This window comes from Squalius cephalus (assembly GCF_949319135.1).
Source record: "Squalius cephalus genome assembly, chromosome: 12".
Taxonomy (NCBI): domain Eukaryota; kingdom Metazoa; phylum Chordata; class Actinopteri; order Cypriniformes; family Leuciscidae; genus Squalius; species Squalius cephalus.
Window position 1 is genome coordinate 894,327 of NC_137133.1, and position 16,732 is coordinate 911,058.

Here is a 16,732-nt window from a genome sequence, read left to right on the forward strand (position 1 = left end):
TGTGTGTGTGTGTGTGTGTTACACATTTGTAGTAGTAAATCCTTTATTCATTAGTAACAAACCAGAACTCAGCCCAAACCTGAAGTCTTAGGACAGTTTACAGTTCCCATCGGGCTTGGGTCGAGTGCCAGACCTCCAGAGTTTCGGGTCATGTGACTGTGTGTCGGTGTTCCCGCAGGATGGTGTGTCAGGCTCTGATCGGCTCGGACAGCCTGGAGTGGGAGAGGACTCAACTCTGGGCTTTGACCTTCAAACTCATCCGCAAAATCATCGGAGGAGTCGACTACAAGGTGAAAGATGAACTGGAGATCTGCGTGATTCTGCTGAAGCCTGGGATATGTTGTGTTGTGCCGTTGCGTTTCAGCAAACTTGTGTTTATGAGTTCATAGATTGACATTCAAGTCACATTTTAAGCAAATGTTTGATGCATTTTAAATCAAAAGCATGAATTAATTTTTACATAGTTTTCCTCTAAGCTTCTCCACGGGCTTCTCCCCCACCTTATAATCTCTCTCTGTGTGTGTGTGTGTGTGTGTGTGTGTGTGTGTGTGTGTGTTTCAGGGCGTCAGGGATCTGCTGAAGGCCGTGTTGGACAAGATCCAGACCGTCCCCAGCTTCGTGAGCTCGGCTGTGGTTCAGCAGCTGCTAGCGGCGCGAGAGGTACGTGTGACTCCACAGATCGTGATCCGCTAGTGTTTCCTGTGGTATTAAAGGAGAACTCCGGTCAATTTTAACATTGAGCTCATTTTTTTGTCAATGTGGAGTGCTGTCAGTACAGAGAACAACAACAAAAATCGGTGTTGCCTACACCGTGTTATCCTCTTTTATCCTGCTGGCTGAATTAACATCATTTTTATTCATATCTTTCACATCTACTGCAGTCAGATTCACCGTGTTCACTCTGAAGGAATCTCTCACATGACCTGTGCACTTGTAATGACACATCAAGGATGTTAAGAGGCTAAAAGCAGGTTTAAAACTTGCCCCATTGAAGTCAACAGGGTGCAAATTTTAAAAAGAGGATAACACGGTGTAGGCAACACCGATTTCTGTCGTTGTTCTCTGTATTGACAGCACTCCAAATGTACAAATAAATGAGCTCAATGTTAAAATTGACCGGAGTTCTCCTTTAACTGTCCTGTGTGAAGGTGGTGGAGTACATCCTGGACCGCAACGCTTGTCTGCTGCCCGCGTACTTCGCTGTGACCGAGATCAGGAAGCTGTATCCAGAGGGCTTGCTCTCACACTGGGTAACACACACACACACACTCGGGCCAGATGTACTGAACAGCGCATACTAGCGTGATGAGAGTGGAGAGTTCACACAGGGCTCCAGGCTAACATTCGAGAGCAGTAGTTCATTTAATCATAAAAGTACTATTGTTTTGCATTAATAAGTCCAATTACTAATCATATTACATGTTCGTTTATTACAGTGAAGAACTAAGCTGGAATTGTTATGCAGATAAAAGTAACTTTTTTTAACCACAGTAACGTGCAAAAACACAATCTTTATACAGAAACGTTAAATATTCTACTGTAATTAAATGTATCATTCTGAACTGACAGCTTCAGTGATTATAAAAGCAGCTCTCTTTACTTTCTTTCTGTGTCATTCACTCACAAGTTGAAGAAAAGTTTTTGTTTTACATGAGAATTTGTGACTCCATATATTAGGGTGTGGAAATATCTAATAATCAATAAGTGATCCCCGGCCGCCGTCTTCTGCTTATAGTGCTGGTTTCTTGTTCGTTTGCCATAAAGTGTTAGTTTTCCTTCATCTTTAAAAGTTTTACATTAAGAAGAACATTTAATTGCATCATTTAGAGCTTTAAAGGTGCATTGCGCAACTTTTCATGTTAAAAATACCCGTTTTCTAACCCATACATGCTTAAACAATTGCCTGATGGGCTGAATGAGCCCTTCTCTGATCACTGAGATTGTCTCTATAATCCTGTAAAGTAAAATAAATAAGAGGGATTCGGGCCGGAATTTTAGACTGGGCGTGACGTCATGCGCGTTCACGGCACGCTCACATAGCTATGCCTGGCAGGTTTGTGTATTCGCCAGCATTCTCCGTAGAAGATGGATTAAGAGACCGGCTTGTAGTTCATTTCAAACACCAACGCAAACTCCACGTAAGATAAAAAAAGAAAACTTTTGTCCGTGAGCGTGCACACCTTTGGTTGCAGTTTCGCTTGCCGCCAGAGGGGGCATAGTTCTGCAAAAACTCAGAGACTTGCGCAATGCACCTTTAAAGTCCTTGAAAAGCGCTTTAATTTCACTCTCAGAAGGTTGTACAAACCCTGAGATGAATAATGTAAAAACATTGGACTATTTCTGCCACAATACCATGGTTACAGTTAGCGTTATGACTCTATCCATGTTGAATGTTGGTGATTTGTGGACTGAAATAAGGTTTAGCCACAAAAATAACCTTTTATCACTAGTTTCTTTATCACTTGCGTGTATTTAGTAAATCCTGACAGTGATTAAAGAGGGTGTGCACTGGCGCTGTAGTGAATCTGGCCCTGGCTGTAGAGCGGTGGCGGTGTTGACCTGATCTCAGAGCAGTGTGTGCTTCTTTCAGCTGCTGGGAAGCCTGATCTCTGACTTCGTCGATAGTTTCAGACCGACCGCCCGTATTAACTCCATCTGTGGTAAGAGCATTCACTCATCCTCATCTCTCAGTGTCGTGTCGATCATATCCCATAAGCCCCTGGGGCGGTCTGTCTCATGTCTAACTAGTGTGTGTGTGTGTGTTTCAGGGCGCTGCAGTCTCCTGCCGGTGGTCAATAACTCTGGGGCGATCTGTAACTCGTGGAAGCTGGACCCGAGCACTCTGCGCTTCCCCCTGAGGGGAATGCTGCCCTATGATAAGGTACTCCTGACCCCACTCACCGCATCCTTACAGTGCAGATCGCTTCACAGCAGCGCTACAGTGATCATAGCAGAATAATGCAGCCGAGATCGATTGTTTCGGCTGTACAGCAGCTCTTGAAGAAACTCTTTTGTCCAGTTTAAGTAAGTTCAGCACTGGTTAATGAGTAACTCACTGCTGCGTGTGTAGATGACAGACACACTGTGCTCAAGAACGGACAGTTGAATCCAGATCACAGCACAGAGATCCCGGACCGACTGTGATTGACTGATCAGTGCACATGATTACTAAAGGATGTTTTCATTAGGGCTGCTTCGTATCAGAAAAAAACCTGAAAAAACTGTTTTTGCGATATATATTGCAATCTGAAATAATACAGGAACTACATAACTTTTTTTTTTAGTGTGAACTAGAGCTTGCTCGATTAATCATTAAAAGATGGCGATCTCGGTTCAAACCCCCACATGATCTTACTCCTGATGACAGTGATTCGGCTCTGTCTATTAAAGCTTAGACGAGTGCGATCACAGCGAACACTCAGATCTGATCAGAGAGAGCAGTCGTCATGTGTAGATATGAAACCGCTTCACTAACAGGCTTTTCAACATCAGTCTCATTATTTCTGTCAGATTATCACAGAAGTGCTGGATAAAAGATTATAGTTCAGATATAAACACTGATGTCTACAGTAGTGATCAGATTAGAGGAAAGCACCTTTAGAAAGTAACGTGACGCTTCAAATAAAGATTGTATCAGTAACGCATGTCATATTTAAAACGAATAAAAGCATAAGCATTTATAATTAAAAAAACGGGTTTAAGCCAAAATGTGAAGTTTACCAATAATGTAATTTGTGCAGGTCTTATAAAACCTTAAAGGGTTAGTTCATCCAAAAATTAATTTTCTGTCATTAATTCCAATAATTAATTCCATAATTAAAAGCACCGGAGTCACATGGACTATTTTAACGATGTCTTTACTACCTTTCTGGGCCTTGAAAGTTGCATTGACGGTGCAGTCTATGACTGGTTCAGAAACCGCTCGGATTTCATCAGAAATATCTTCATGTGTGTCCTGAAGAGGAACGAAGGCTTACAGGTTCGGAGCGACATGAGGGGGAGAAATTAATGACAGACATTTCATTTTTGGGTGAACTATCCCTTTAAGGTTTTATAAGACTTGTGAAATAAACTTAAAGGCCTTAAACCCATTTTTTTTTTTTTTTATAAATGCTTATGCTTTTATTCATTTAAAATATGATATATGTGTAACTGAGACAATCTTTATTTGAAGCATACATGAGGGTGAGGAATTAATGACAGAAATTTCATTTTTGGGTGAACTAACCCTTTAAACCTGAATGAATCCCCCTGTGGACACCCTGTATATGTGTGTGTGTATATGTGCTGTGATTACTTGACGTGTGTGTGTGTGTGTGTCTCCGCAGGACCTGTTCGAGCCGCAGACGGGTCTGCTGAGGTATGTGCTGGAGCAGCCCTACTCCAGAGACATGGTCTGCAACATGCTGGGCCTCAACAAGCAGGTGCCGCTCGCTCCCTCTCTCTCTCTCTCTCTCTCTCTCTCTCTCTCTGTCTCTCGCAGGGCTCTCTCTCCCTCCTCTGCCTCGCATGTCCATCCCCTTCTCTGTGATGAGAGGCTGACGCAGAGGCGTGGAGAGATCAGCTGCTTGTAGTTTGAGTAGTCCCACACTCCCTCCCACAGGACCTGAACGATACAACACTCCCTGCCAACCTCTCTCTCTCTCTCTCTCTCTCTCTCTCTCTCTCTCTCTCTCTCTCTCTCTCTCTCTCTCTCTGTGTGTCTCTCTCTCTCTCTCTCTCTCTCTCTCTCTCTCTCTCTCTCTCTCTCTCTCTCTCTCTCTCTCTCTCTCTCTCTCTCTGTGTCTCTCTCTCTCTCTCTCTCTCTCTCTCTCTCTCTCTCTCTCTCTCTCTCTCTCTCTCTCTCTCTCTCTCTCTCCCCTGAGGTCTGGCAGGGAGTCCCTGTCCCTCTCGTACCTGTCTCTGGGGGTGTGGTTTGGCTTGACTGACAGGGTTACTTGAAGCTGGCCTCCTAGTCACTGTATTTGTGTTTTCTTTTTTTTCTTCCTTTATTTTTGTTCTGTCCTGTCTTGCCCCGCCCATCCTCCTCCTCCTCCTCCTCCTCCTCTTCCTCCTCCTCCTCCAATGCTCTAGACCTTGAACATTGCTCAGGTATGTTCACAATCTTACTGTTGTATTGTGACTAACCAGACTCTGGAAGCTTCCTCATAGCCAAACCCCAAACGAGTCCATCTAATTACGATTGAAGAAGAACAACCTCCAGTGAAACGAGACGATAAACGTAGGGCTTGAAATTACTGACTGCCACGAGCAATTATTAGAGCATTTGAAAGGCTGACCGAGAAATCCATCAGCTTTTCCACAACAGTCTTCTGCGCTTTCAGCCAAACTGCTTTCCCTCTTTCCCAAAACTGAAGCTTTTATTTAACAAACAAACAGTGATGCAACTGGATTGTTCCTTTTGATTCTTCTTTCACACTTCTTACTGTTTCGGCTTCTTGCCGATGGCGTTTTATATCAGAGAAAGCTTGTAAGCTGCTGTAGTATGTGGGTCATTCACAGGAAACGGCGCCATTGAAGCTAAAATATTCCATTATTATTTACAAATCTTATTGCTGAGCTTTCTAGAAATCATATTTTCTCAGCTCAGGTGCAAACTACCAGCTCTCCTCCTAATATTCAGACTATTTGTTAATAAGTATGTTGTTTTTTTCAGTGGTTGATGTAACGGTACACATGTTTGTACTGAAAATGATTGGTACAGTGTTGTTTTAACCGCCTATGATGGGACAATATCCTCTATATCCATATACTTTGATTTACTTACAAATGTTACAAATTCACACACATTTCCATTTGGCATAAAGTATTATCCTGACATCAAGTGAGTCTATGTTTAACTTCACCGACTTCAATGACTGATAAATAAAAAGTGGATTGGAATGAGAGCCAAATATTTCTAACTTTATTCTAAAATACATATTTTGCAGTGCGAGTCCTTCAAATCTCTTCCCCCAGTTACAACAGTGCATAAACTGCAGTGTGTGTGACTCTTCTGTATTTAAAGGCAGGCTTAGTTTGTTCAGTAAACCACTGTTTAATAAATAAAAAAGGCGTGGTTGGGTTAGTTTCCCCTGCTGTACTGAAGACACGTTGAGCTGTGAGTTCAGAATCGAGGTACGTACCGAACCGTCATGTTTTGTGTGCCGTTACACCCGTACCCTGAACCACTACATGTGGGAAGAGCGTTGCTATCACCGCTAACACATGCCCATTAGGGCAGCATTCATTATTTATGAGTTATGTGAGTTTCTGAAAGTGCCTTGTTATAAATCTCACATTGCAATAATTAATAAATAGTTAACTAGCTCATGCATAATTAATAACCCATTCAAAATGTCTTGGGGTTGAAGATCGGTGTAAACATTTCTAATAACAGTTTAACTAGTGAACGGCACATTTATTTTAAACCCTTGAGCCTGAAGAGAGAAAGAGTGTATTTAATTAAAAACTGATGAAAACAGAGATGAATAATTTTATGATGTTGCCGCCTTAAATATAATGTCAGAAAGATAAAATCTTCTTTTGAAGAGAAAAATACACTATAATCTCCCATAGGAAAATATCTTATTTTTTCAAAAGAAAATATACACTACTGGTCAAAAGTTTTAGATCGGTAAGATTTTTAATGTTTTTAAAAGAAGTCTCTTCTGCTCACCAAGGCTGCATTTATTTGATTTACAAACAAAAACAGTAATATTGTGAAATATTATTCTAATGTAAATCATCTGTTTTCTATGTGAATATACAGTAAAGTGTAATTTATTCCTGTGATCAAAGCTGAATGTTCAGCATCATTACTCCAGTCTTCAGTGTCACATGATCCTCCAGAAATCACTCTAATATGAGGATTTGATGCTCGAGAAACATTTATGATTATTATCAGTTGAAAACAGTTTTTTACATGTTTATTTCATGATGCTATGATGAACAGAAAGTTCAAAAGAACAGCATTTATCTGAAATCTAAAGCTTTTGTAACATTAAACACGACCCTTCAAAAGTTTGGGGTCAGTAAGAATTTTAATTTTATTTTTGGGGGAAAGAAATAAAATAAATCAATACTTTTATTGATCAAGGATGAGTTAAACTGATCAAAAGTTACAGTAAAGACATTTATAATGTTAGAAAATATTCTATTTTAAATAAATGCTGTTCTTTTGAACTTTCTATTCAGCAAAGAAACAAAATTGTGCATAACTGTTTTCAACACTGATAATAATCATAAATGTTTCTTGATCATCAAATCCTCATATTAGAGTGATTTCTGAAGGATCATGTGACACTGAAGACTGGAGTAATGATGCTGAACATTCAGCTTTGATCACAGGAATAAATTACACTTTACTGTATATTCACACAGAGAACAGTCATTTTAAATTGTCATAATATTTCACAATAATACTGTTTTTTTTTTTTTTTTTTTTGTCAAATAAATGCAGCCTTGGTGAGCAGAAGACACTTCTTTTAAAAACATAAAAAAATCTTACCGATCTAAAACTTTTGACCGTGTAGTGTATATAGAATTCAGTTTAAAAGTCTTTCAATTTCCACTCTTCTCTGTGTGTATGGCCCCTTGTAATGACTCTTAATTTACATTTCCCACTTAACAAGATTTCCGTCTGTTAATAACAGTGTGATGATGATGATGTTAATTACATCAGTAGGAAGTCATGGTGCCGTTTCCTGAGACTGACCCTTAATCCCCCATCATTACATAAGAAATGACAAAACCAATTGATGAATTTATAAATGTTAAAGGGATCGTTCACCCAAAAATGGTCATTCTGTCATCATTTACTCGCCCTCATGTCATTCAGACCTCTATGACTGTCTTCTGTGGAGCATAAAAGAAGATCTTTGGGAACCAAACAGATCTGGTGACCATTGTCTTCCTCTTGTTTGGAGATGAAGCATTAGGCTAAATGTACGTACTTCCGCTCAGTTTTCATTTTCCTTCAGTACTACGTCTGGGTTTGCGGGATATTCTTGGGTTTTCTCTGGACAAATTTTTGCCGGTCCAATCAGCGAACCGAGAGAGTGGCTGAGAACGATGACGTTGGGGTCGTGCGCTAGTTTGAGGTGTAGGGTTACGTCACTAAACGTTAGCGATTGGTTATGGCCGATTCTTCAACAGAGTACCCGCCTTCAAGGAAGTTAACACCTGTCAGTGGAGAGTGGCTTGACTCTGTACGGGAGTCTGGTAAGACCAGGCTAGAGTAAATGATGACCGGATGATGATGTTTGGTGAGCAGTCACCCTGCACTAACAGATGCTGATGCTGGAACCCCAGTGAGTCTCGGTGTCGGTGAGCCGTCAGGGCCAAACACACACATCACGGTCCCTCTTTCAGGGAAAATAAAGCGTACCTGAGAATGAAGACAATCTGTTAATTTCAAGCCCTGATCGGCGCATGCTGTGTGTGTTTGTGTGCCGTCGTCCAGTGTGTGTCCTGCTGCTGTTTATTGGCTCTCTCTGGGTGTTGTGCTGCTAAATGCAGACGGTTCAGGGAAACACCTCTCCTCCAGATGATAATCAGCATTCATGCACCAGCTGACCTTCATCATGCTCTCAAAGTCCTCATGAAATCCAGTGTAGAGCTTTGTGCCTTTTAGTCTAATGCTTTTGAGCTCATCTATACGGTGATGTACTCACAAACCTTGACAAAATATGTTTTAGCAGACGTGCACGGTTTAAATTTCCTGGAAAGCAGACTAATATATTGATGACATCATCCATTGATCGAGCACTTAACCGTCCCCCTGTAGTCAATCATTTTATCCCTTAAAACTCGTCTTTGATCCTGTGAAAAAATGTCTTCATGGCTTAAAATATCTTGAATGTAACTCGACACCCTCGCCTCATTTAGTATGCGCGGTTCTATGAATATGCAAATGAGCCCCGCCTCCACTCACTCCCTCAGCTCAGAGATCCACTGGTTGACGATCACACGTTGATCTGATTGGTTACAAGGTAGTTTGTGACGTCGGAAACACCAGCGATTTCAAAGCGTGTTTTTGAGACTGTCTTTGGTTCACTGCAGTTTTAAGGAGGAAATACTCAGCAATGCTGTCGACTTATGAACTTACACATGGTTTGTCTTAAAGCACATTAAAAACACCACATAGACACATAAACAACATTAAAAACTGGATTTTTAATAAAAAATTTGTCCAAAGACAGTCTCCAAAACACGCTTTGAAATCGCTGGTGTTTCCGACGTCACAAACTACCTTGTAACCAATCAGATCAACGTGTGATCGTCAACCAGTGGATCTCTGAGCTGAGGGAGTGAGTGGAGGCAGGGCTCATTTGCATATTCATAGAACCGCGCATACTAAATGAGGTGAGGGTGTCGAGTTGCATTCAAGATATTTTAAGGCATGAGGACATTTTATTAAAGGAAAAAATAATTTTGGTGATCAAAGAGGAGTTTTAAGGGATCAGTTTATTGACTACAGGGGGACTTTAAGAACAAAGTGGATAGATCCTGCCTTCCTGTTTCAGTACAGTGGAGAAAACTCTTCCATTTCATGGGGTCTTTAAACATAGCACACAAACAGCATCAGTAAAGCGTTGACGGATGCGCAGACACACCCAGCGCCGCTGATAGATCAGTCCCTGCATGCCTCTTACAGGGAAGCTGCGGTGCATCGGGAACAGATCGTCCCGCACTTCTGTCCCGCCAGCACCAGGGGGCGTCACTGTCCCGCAGATGCACTGCAGCTTCCCTCGCGATCAGGGCTTCTGTGAGCATCTTCACGCCATGCTTTCAGTGGTGTGTGTGTGTGTGTTTGCTGTGAAGCGTGTCCCATTTGTGTTTGTCCATCTCCTGTGACTGTCGTGAGGCCGTGTTGAATATGCTCTGTGTGTTCAGTCAATACAGCAGCTCATGTTTATCATGTCTGTAACTGTCCCTGGGTTGGGGAATAGATGCTTATTTAGTTTAGCTGATTTGCTCAAGACTAATTGGGTCAGATATTAGGAATAAAAGCACAGATTAGAAGGCGTACAAACTGAAAAAGGGTGTGCAAATGCTACAAACCCCAGAGATTCATAGTTTTCACCTCACGCCCTTATTTTCCCTCCTGGAGAGCAAAACAGCTGACCACCAGTCATTTGTACCAATTATTAATATAATAAGACAATGTTATTAAAAGATCCAATTCAGTACACGCCTTGAATGATGCACACTATGTACAGGCGAGCAGATTAACCCTGAATATACATTTGCATTTACATTTATTCATTTGGCAGACGCTTTTATCGAAAGCGACTTGCATTGCATTTCAAGGTACACATTTACATTCTTTCCCTGGGAATCGAACTCTACTGTTTGAGCTACAGGAAAGCTAAAGCCAATATAAACACATCACACACACATCTGCTCGCCTGCATATAGTCTGCATCATCAATGAGGTGTACACTGAATTTGATCTTCGGATATCACTTCTAGTGTTGTCCACATTAAGCGTTGTAGAACGCTGTTTTTAGTGATTGAAATACTGCAGCATGTGCTGTATGTGGATCACAAGTGCACAAAATGCATTTTTGTTTTTGTTCTTTTGAGATGGAAAATTGACAGTCCTGTGCTGCAGTTTAATGGATGTTTTGCCCTCCAGTCGCGTGACTGAAGACTGTGTGTAGACAGAGCGACTGTCGAGATCATGAGAGATCAGCGCTTCATCGATCTACTCCAGTAAATCAGGTTGATCATGAGAGCAGTCAGTGGGTTTCAGATCTCGACACTTCCTCGACACACTCAACCCATCCATAAATTTCTGGATTTCATGTTAGAACCAGGGCTTTTATTTTATGAATATTATTAAAGTGTCACTTAAATTAGTTTAATTGTAAAAAAATTGGTTTTCTTTGCAGTATTTCAGTAATTTTCATCCTTTAAAGATAGTTCACTTTGAAATTAAATTTTGGTATGTTTTAGCTTACCTGAAGGGCATCCAAGATATAGGTGTCTTTTTTTCCGCAGTAGTTTCAATTGTGATATTTTTAGGTTAAACCGTTCTTGTCTGTCAGTCATTTAATGCAGGTCTATGGTCACTGTCTCAAAGAGCATGCACAGAGTCCAAATTAAACAATTCCCCATCGTCCAAATTAAACAATTCCCCATCGTCCAAATTTAAACAATTCCCCATCGTAAGTACACATTGATGGTCTAAGACACGAAACGAACGGTTTGTGTGAGAAAACAAACAGTATTTATATTGTTTTTACCTCTTATACACAACCACGTCCAAGTGATCTGAGGGCGCTAGCGCATCCTGGTGTGTGACGTGTGCGCAGACTGGTGCATAGATATATATACACTAGATGTCGCCGGAACGAATTCATTGGAACGAATGCCGTAGCCAAGGCGGCATCTAGTGTATATATCTATGCACCAGTCTGCGCACACGTCACACACCAGGATGCGGCGCGCCCTCAGATCACTTGGACGTGGTTGTGTACAAAAGGTAAAAACGATATAAATACTGTTCGTTTTCTCACACAAACCGCTCGTTTCGTGTCTTAGGCCATCAATGTGTACGATGGGGAATTGTTTAAATTTGGACGATGGGGAATTGTTTAATTTGGACTCTGTGCATGCTCTTTGAGACAGTGACCATAGACCTGCATTAAATGACTGACAGACAAGAACGGTTTAACCTAAAAATATCACAATTGAAACTACTGCGGAAAAAAAGACACCTATATCTTGGATGCCCTTGAGGTAAGCTAAAACATACCAAAATTTAATTTCAAAGTGTACTATCCCTTTAACATAACATGGCACCACAATTTGTTCCATATGCGTATTAAATATAATATTTTTAAGAGATTTGTTTAAAGCCATCTAAAGGACATAATTTCCTTCATGTTGCCTTCACATGTATGGTGGCGCTGCACTCTGGTTTATTATTTTGGTGTCATCTTAATGATGTGTGTCCTAAATAACATGTACAGAAACAAACTGTGATTGTTGTACATGTCGGTTTATGACTCAACCCAGTCTAAAGTCAGTCTTGAGAAATCAAAACATCTGACCATTTTAGGTCATTTTAGCTTTAAAGGATTAGTTCACTTCAGAATAAAAATTTCCTGATAATTTCCTCTCCCCCATGTCATCCAAGATGTTCATGTCTGTCTTTCTTCAGTGGAAAAGAAATGAAGGTTTTTGAGGAAACTCTCCAGGATGTTCCTCCATATAGTGTCTTCAATGGGGTCCAACGGGTCGAAGGTCCAGATGTGAGTTTCAGTGCAGCTTCAAAGTCTCGACACGATCCAGCCGAGGAATAAGAGTCTCATCTAGACAAACCAGCCGACATTTTATAACAAACAATAAACATTTATATATTTTTATCCACAAATGCTCGTCTTGCACTAGCTCTGCGATGCGACACACATTACGTAATCAGGTTGAAAGGTCACGCGTGTTCTGGTTCAGAGAGGGAGCGCAGGCCGAAAAACTACATCTCATTTTCTCCTCTAATTTCAAAATCGTCCAACATCGTTTTCATTTTTATTTATTTTTTGTACATGGTGTTTGACTCAGTCTTTGTACGTTTGCTTTGTAAACACTGAGTCGGTACTTCCGCCTACGTCACGCTTGACCTTTCAACGTGATTACATAATGTGTGGTTACGTAATTTGTGGTTAAAAAGTGTATAAATGTTTATTTATTATAAAATGTCCGCTGGTTTGTCTAGATGAGACTCTTATTCCTCGGCTGGATCGTGTCGAGACTTTGAAGCTGCACTGAAACTCACATCTGGACCTTCGACCCGCTGGACCCCATTGAAGACACTATATGGAGGAACATCCTGGAGTGTTTTCCTCAAAAACCTTCATTTCTTTCCGACTGAAGAAAGAAAGACATGAACATCATGGATGACGTGGGGGAGAGGAAATGATCAGGAAACTATAATTCTGAAGTGAACTACTCCTTTAACTGTCGTTTTCATCCTAATTTATGTTTTTTTTGCTCGCATTTTCGTTCTTTTGCTATTTTTATAAGCTAATGAAAAAGTTTGGCATCAGCATCTAATTCACGTGTCAGCGATGCCTATTCACCCGTCTAACAGTGGTGCGGAGGAAGTCGGATAGATGCTGAAAATGATAGTTTTATGCCTACTAGTGCACTGAAGAACTCATACTAAACTATCCAGTGGGTGTGAAGTAAACTGAAGAGTAGGAAATGGGGCGTGTGTGACAGACATCACTAATGTGTGTGGTCGAGGCGGTGTATGCCGTGATGTCACAGCCCGGTTACTGGTGTGTGTGTGTGCAGTGGTTGTGGTCTGTGTAAGAGTGCGCCTCTGTCCACCGCTCTGCCCTCTCGCAGCACAAGCAGAGATGCCCGGTTCTGGAGGACCAGCTGGTGGACCTGGTGGTGTACGCCATGGAGCGGTCGGAGACGGAGGAGCAGTTCGACGACGGCGGCACCAGTCAGCTCCTGTGGCAGCACCTCTCCAGCCAGCTCATCTTCTTCGTGCTCTTCCAGTTCGCCAGCTTCCCTCACATGGTGCTGTCGCTACATCAGAAGGTGCGCTTCAGTGGCCCAAAGCCTGTCTTCAGTAGCACCACTTAGACTTAGGAGCCACTTACTCACAGCCATCCAAACCCCGATGACTTACTGTCTTCACAGTGACAGCTCAAAGTGGCCAAGCTCCACAAACAACAGAGAAGTCAAGTCAAGTTTATTTATATAGCGCTTTTCACAATACAGATTGTATCAAAGCAGCTTCACAGTATTAAATTAAAATAATACATCAATGTTTGTTTCTAGTGGAACATCCACGTTTCGTAATGCTGATCAATAGTATCGTTGATTGATTAATTAAATTAAATATCCCCAAATATCCCCAACTGAGCAAGCCAATGGCAACAGTGGCAAGGAACCGAAAAACTCCATCAGGCTCAGTCGGGGGCCAGTTCTCCTCTGGCGTTTATGAACTAGAGGTCGGATTTAACTGTAAGATTGAAAGTATTATATGAATGCCTGGCTGAAGAGATGCGTCTTTAATCTAGTTTTAAACTGGGAGAGCGAGTCTGAGCAACGAACAGTATCCGGAAGACTATTCCAGAGTTTTGGAGCTAAATGTGAAAATGCTCTCCCTCCTTTGGTGGATCTGGATATCCTAGGTATGACCAAAAGCCTCGAATTTAGTGACCTTAAAGAGCGCGATGGATTATAGGGCGATAGAAGATCCGTTAAATAGACTGGAGCTAAGCCGTTTAGGGCTTTATAAGTCAGTAGCAATACCTTGTAATTAATAGAGAACTTTATAGGTAACCAATGTAGTGATGATAAAATTGGTGTTATATGATCATATTTTCTTGATCTAGTAAGAACTCTAGCGGCGGCATTTTGGACTAACTGTAGCTTGTTTATTGAGGATGCAGGACAACCAGCTAATAAAGCATTACAGTAATCTAGTCTCGAGGTCATGAATGCATGAACTAACTTTTCTGCGTCAGAAACTGATAGCATATTACGTAGCTTAGCAATGTTTCTAAGGTGGAAAAAGGCTGTTCTTGTAACATATGAAATATGATTTTCAAAAGACAGGTTGCAGTCAAGTATAACACCCAGGTCTTTTACTGTAGAGGATGAAGTAACAGGACATCCTACTATGTTAAAGTTGTATTGTGAGAGGTTTTGTGGGTGGTTTTTTGAACCGATGATTAGTACCTCTGTCTTGTCTTGATTTAGTAAAAGAAAATTGCACGTCATCCAATCTTTTATATCTTTAACACACTCTGTCAGTTTGAATAATTTAGCGTTTTCATCTGGCCGTGATGAAATATAGATTTCATCACGGCCAGATGAAAACGCTAAATTATCGAGAGAACGCCACAGCCGTATGATATAAGTAGTCCGTAAGACTCATGTGAGATATATTCCAAATCTTACGATAGCTACGAAGACCCAAATTCAAGCTGTTTTTAAGCCGTGTGTCCACTGTTAGCGATGCTTTAGATTGCTGTGATACGGAGTATTTGCGGAAGTGTTACTGACATCTGATTTGGTGACACTTTACAATAAGGTTCATTAGATTAAAGTAAAATCAGTCTAGGGTCCTTTGCACCATGACCTCGAGCCAAACCCCCCCCCAGAAGCCTTTTTCCCTTGGTTGAACATTATTAAAGTTAGAGCTTATTTAGAGATATCAGCCGGATGGTTTACTGCAGGCGCTAATGGATCCAAGACTGTATCTGGTAAATTACCCCACTAATAATGCCCAGAATGGCACCAAACTTCTACAGTCGTACAAATAGGTTCTGTACTCATAAAACGAGGCATTGGAAAGTTTGTAAGTACATCAGGAGTTTATTTAAATAACACTTGCCTGATGGCTAATGCTACCGCTAACCCGGACGTCGACGTCACTTCAGTGGTTTGGGAAAAGCACATAAAAGTCCTGCAGAAAGCGATCCATAAGGATCGAGGTCATGGTGCAAAGAACCCTAGGTTGATTTTACTCCGAACCATCCCTTTAACTAATGAACCTTATTATAAAGTCTCACCTCTAATTTCGCAGATAGTTTATTTCTGAGTAGAAAATGTCAACACAATGTTAAGTGAAAGTGATAGACGGCTTACTCAGACTGGCTCTGATGTACGGAAGATCCAGTGATGTTCATTGACGCTAAAATCATCAGTTGTGGGATGATGCAACTAAAAGAGACATTTTTTATAGTCAAAAGCCAGTGCAAATGTCATATGATTGCAGAACAGGGTTATTATCATTAACTGAAACCATAAAAAAACACTTTCATTACTATATAACAACTAGTATATCAGTGATATTAGAATAACACTGCTTAAGAAGACTTAGCATATAGCACATGAGTCATATAAACTACTTGTGTAATGTTTGCTTGAGGCTTGTGGCCGTTGTGGAGCTTGAGCTCCTGCTTAAGAAATGCTGTCATTGTGTGGAAAAGAGATACGATAAACATCTTACAGTTCCACTGTAGAAAAAGTCATGCAGGCTTGTTGAAATTTTCATGAGGTTGATTATATTTTCATATCTGGGTGAACAATTGCTTTAACAATGTAGTGAGGTAGCTATGTAATTCATACTTACAGTGAAACCAAACATTATTCAGACAAAAGATACCATTTTTGATATTTTTCACTAGTGTGTGCAGGACACTATAGTTCATTTATGTAAGTGAGGAAAGCAAAATAAAATAAACTGTGACATATTATACCCAAATAATCTTCATACAGTGACTACCAGTATAATATATAAAAATTTGGGACCAAAAATTATTCAGACACTTTGACCTGACCATATTTTTCTTTAATTACTAATTTTTACACACAGACTGAACAAAATGAAGCATTGCTTGGTGATTGGTTGAGCTAAACTGGTATTATCTTATTGTGTAATTAAATTTAACAGCTGACAGATATTCAACATAATTCATGTGTGAGACAGTCTAACAGAAGGACGGACTAAACCAGTGAAATATCAACTGAGTTCTGCTCATATTTTATCACCATTTTCTAAACTATAGCGAATAAACTGTGATAATGTGAGAAATGTTGAAGGTGTCTTTGACTGTGTATACATTGTCAAGTGCGTTTAATGTGACAGAATAGTAGAGACAACAAACAGCTGGGAGAATGGAGGGGTGAGGATGTCCCGTGCCAGAACACATCTCTGACGACACACACCGTCCAATTATTACAAGTAAAAGCCCCTATAAATACATCAAGCGAAATC

At 40.8% G+C, this 16,732-nt stretch overlaps 2 protein-coding genes across 3 annotated transcripts in view; one reads left to right on the top strand and one right to left on the bottom strand.

Moving 5' to 3' along the window:
* akap7 (A-kinase anchoring protein 7) overlaps window positions 1-16,732 on the bottom strand; it is a 214,204-nt gene that overhangs the window by 61,337 nt on the left and 136,135 nt on the right. The gene's annotated exons all lie outside the window — the stretch shown is intronic.
* med23 (mediator complex subunit 23) overlaps window positions 1-16,732 on the top strand; it is a 66,774-nt gene that overhangs the window by 1,776 nt on the left and 48,266 nt on the right. The window contains exons 5-12 of one of the 2 annotated variants that reach the window (XM_079887483.1): window positions 179-290; window positions 562-660; window positions 1,149-1,250; window positions 2,591-2,660; window positions 2,769-2,881; window positions 4,329-4,424; window positions 5,074-5,091; window positions 13,339-13,539. In XM_079887483.1, coding sequence (XP_079743609.1) covers window positions 179-290; window positions 562-660; window positions 1,149-1,250; window positions 2,591-2,660; window positions 2,769-2,881; window positions 4,329-4,424; window positions 5,074-5,091; window positions 13,339-13,539 — 811 coding nt within the window. The remainder of the gene's footprint in view (window positions 1-178; window positions 291-561; window positions 661-1,148; window positions 1,251-2,590; window positions 2,661-2,768; window positions 2,882-4,328; window positions 4,425-5,073; window positions 5,092-13,338; window positions 13,540-16,732) is intronic. The other variant, XM_079887484.1, reaches the window with a different exon arrangement.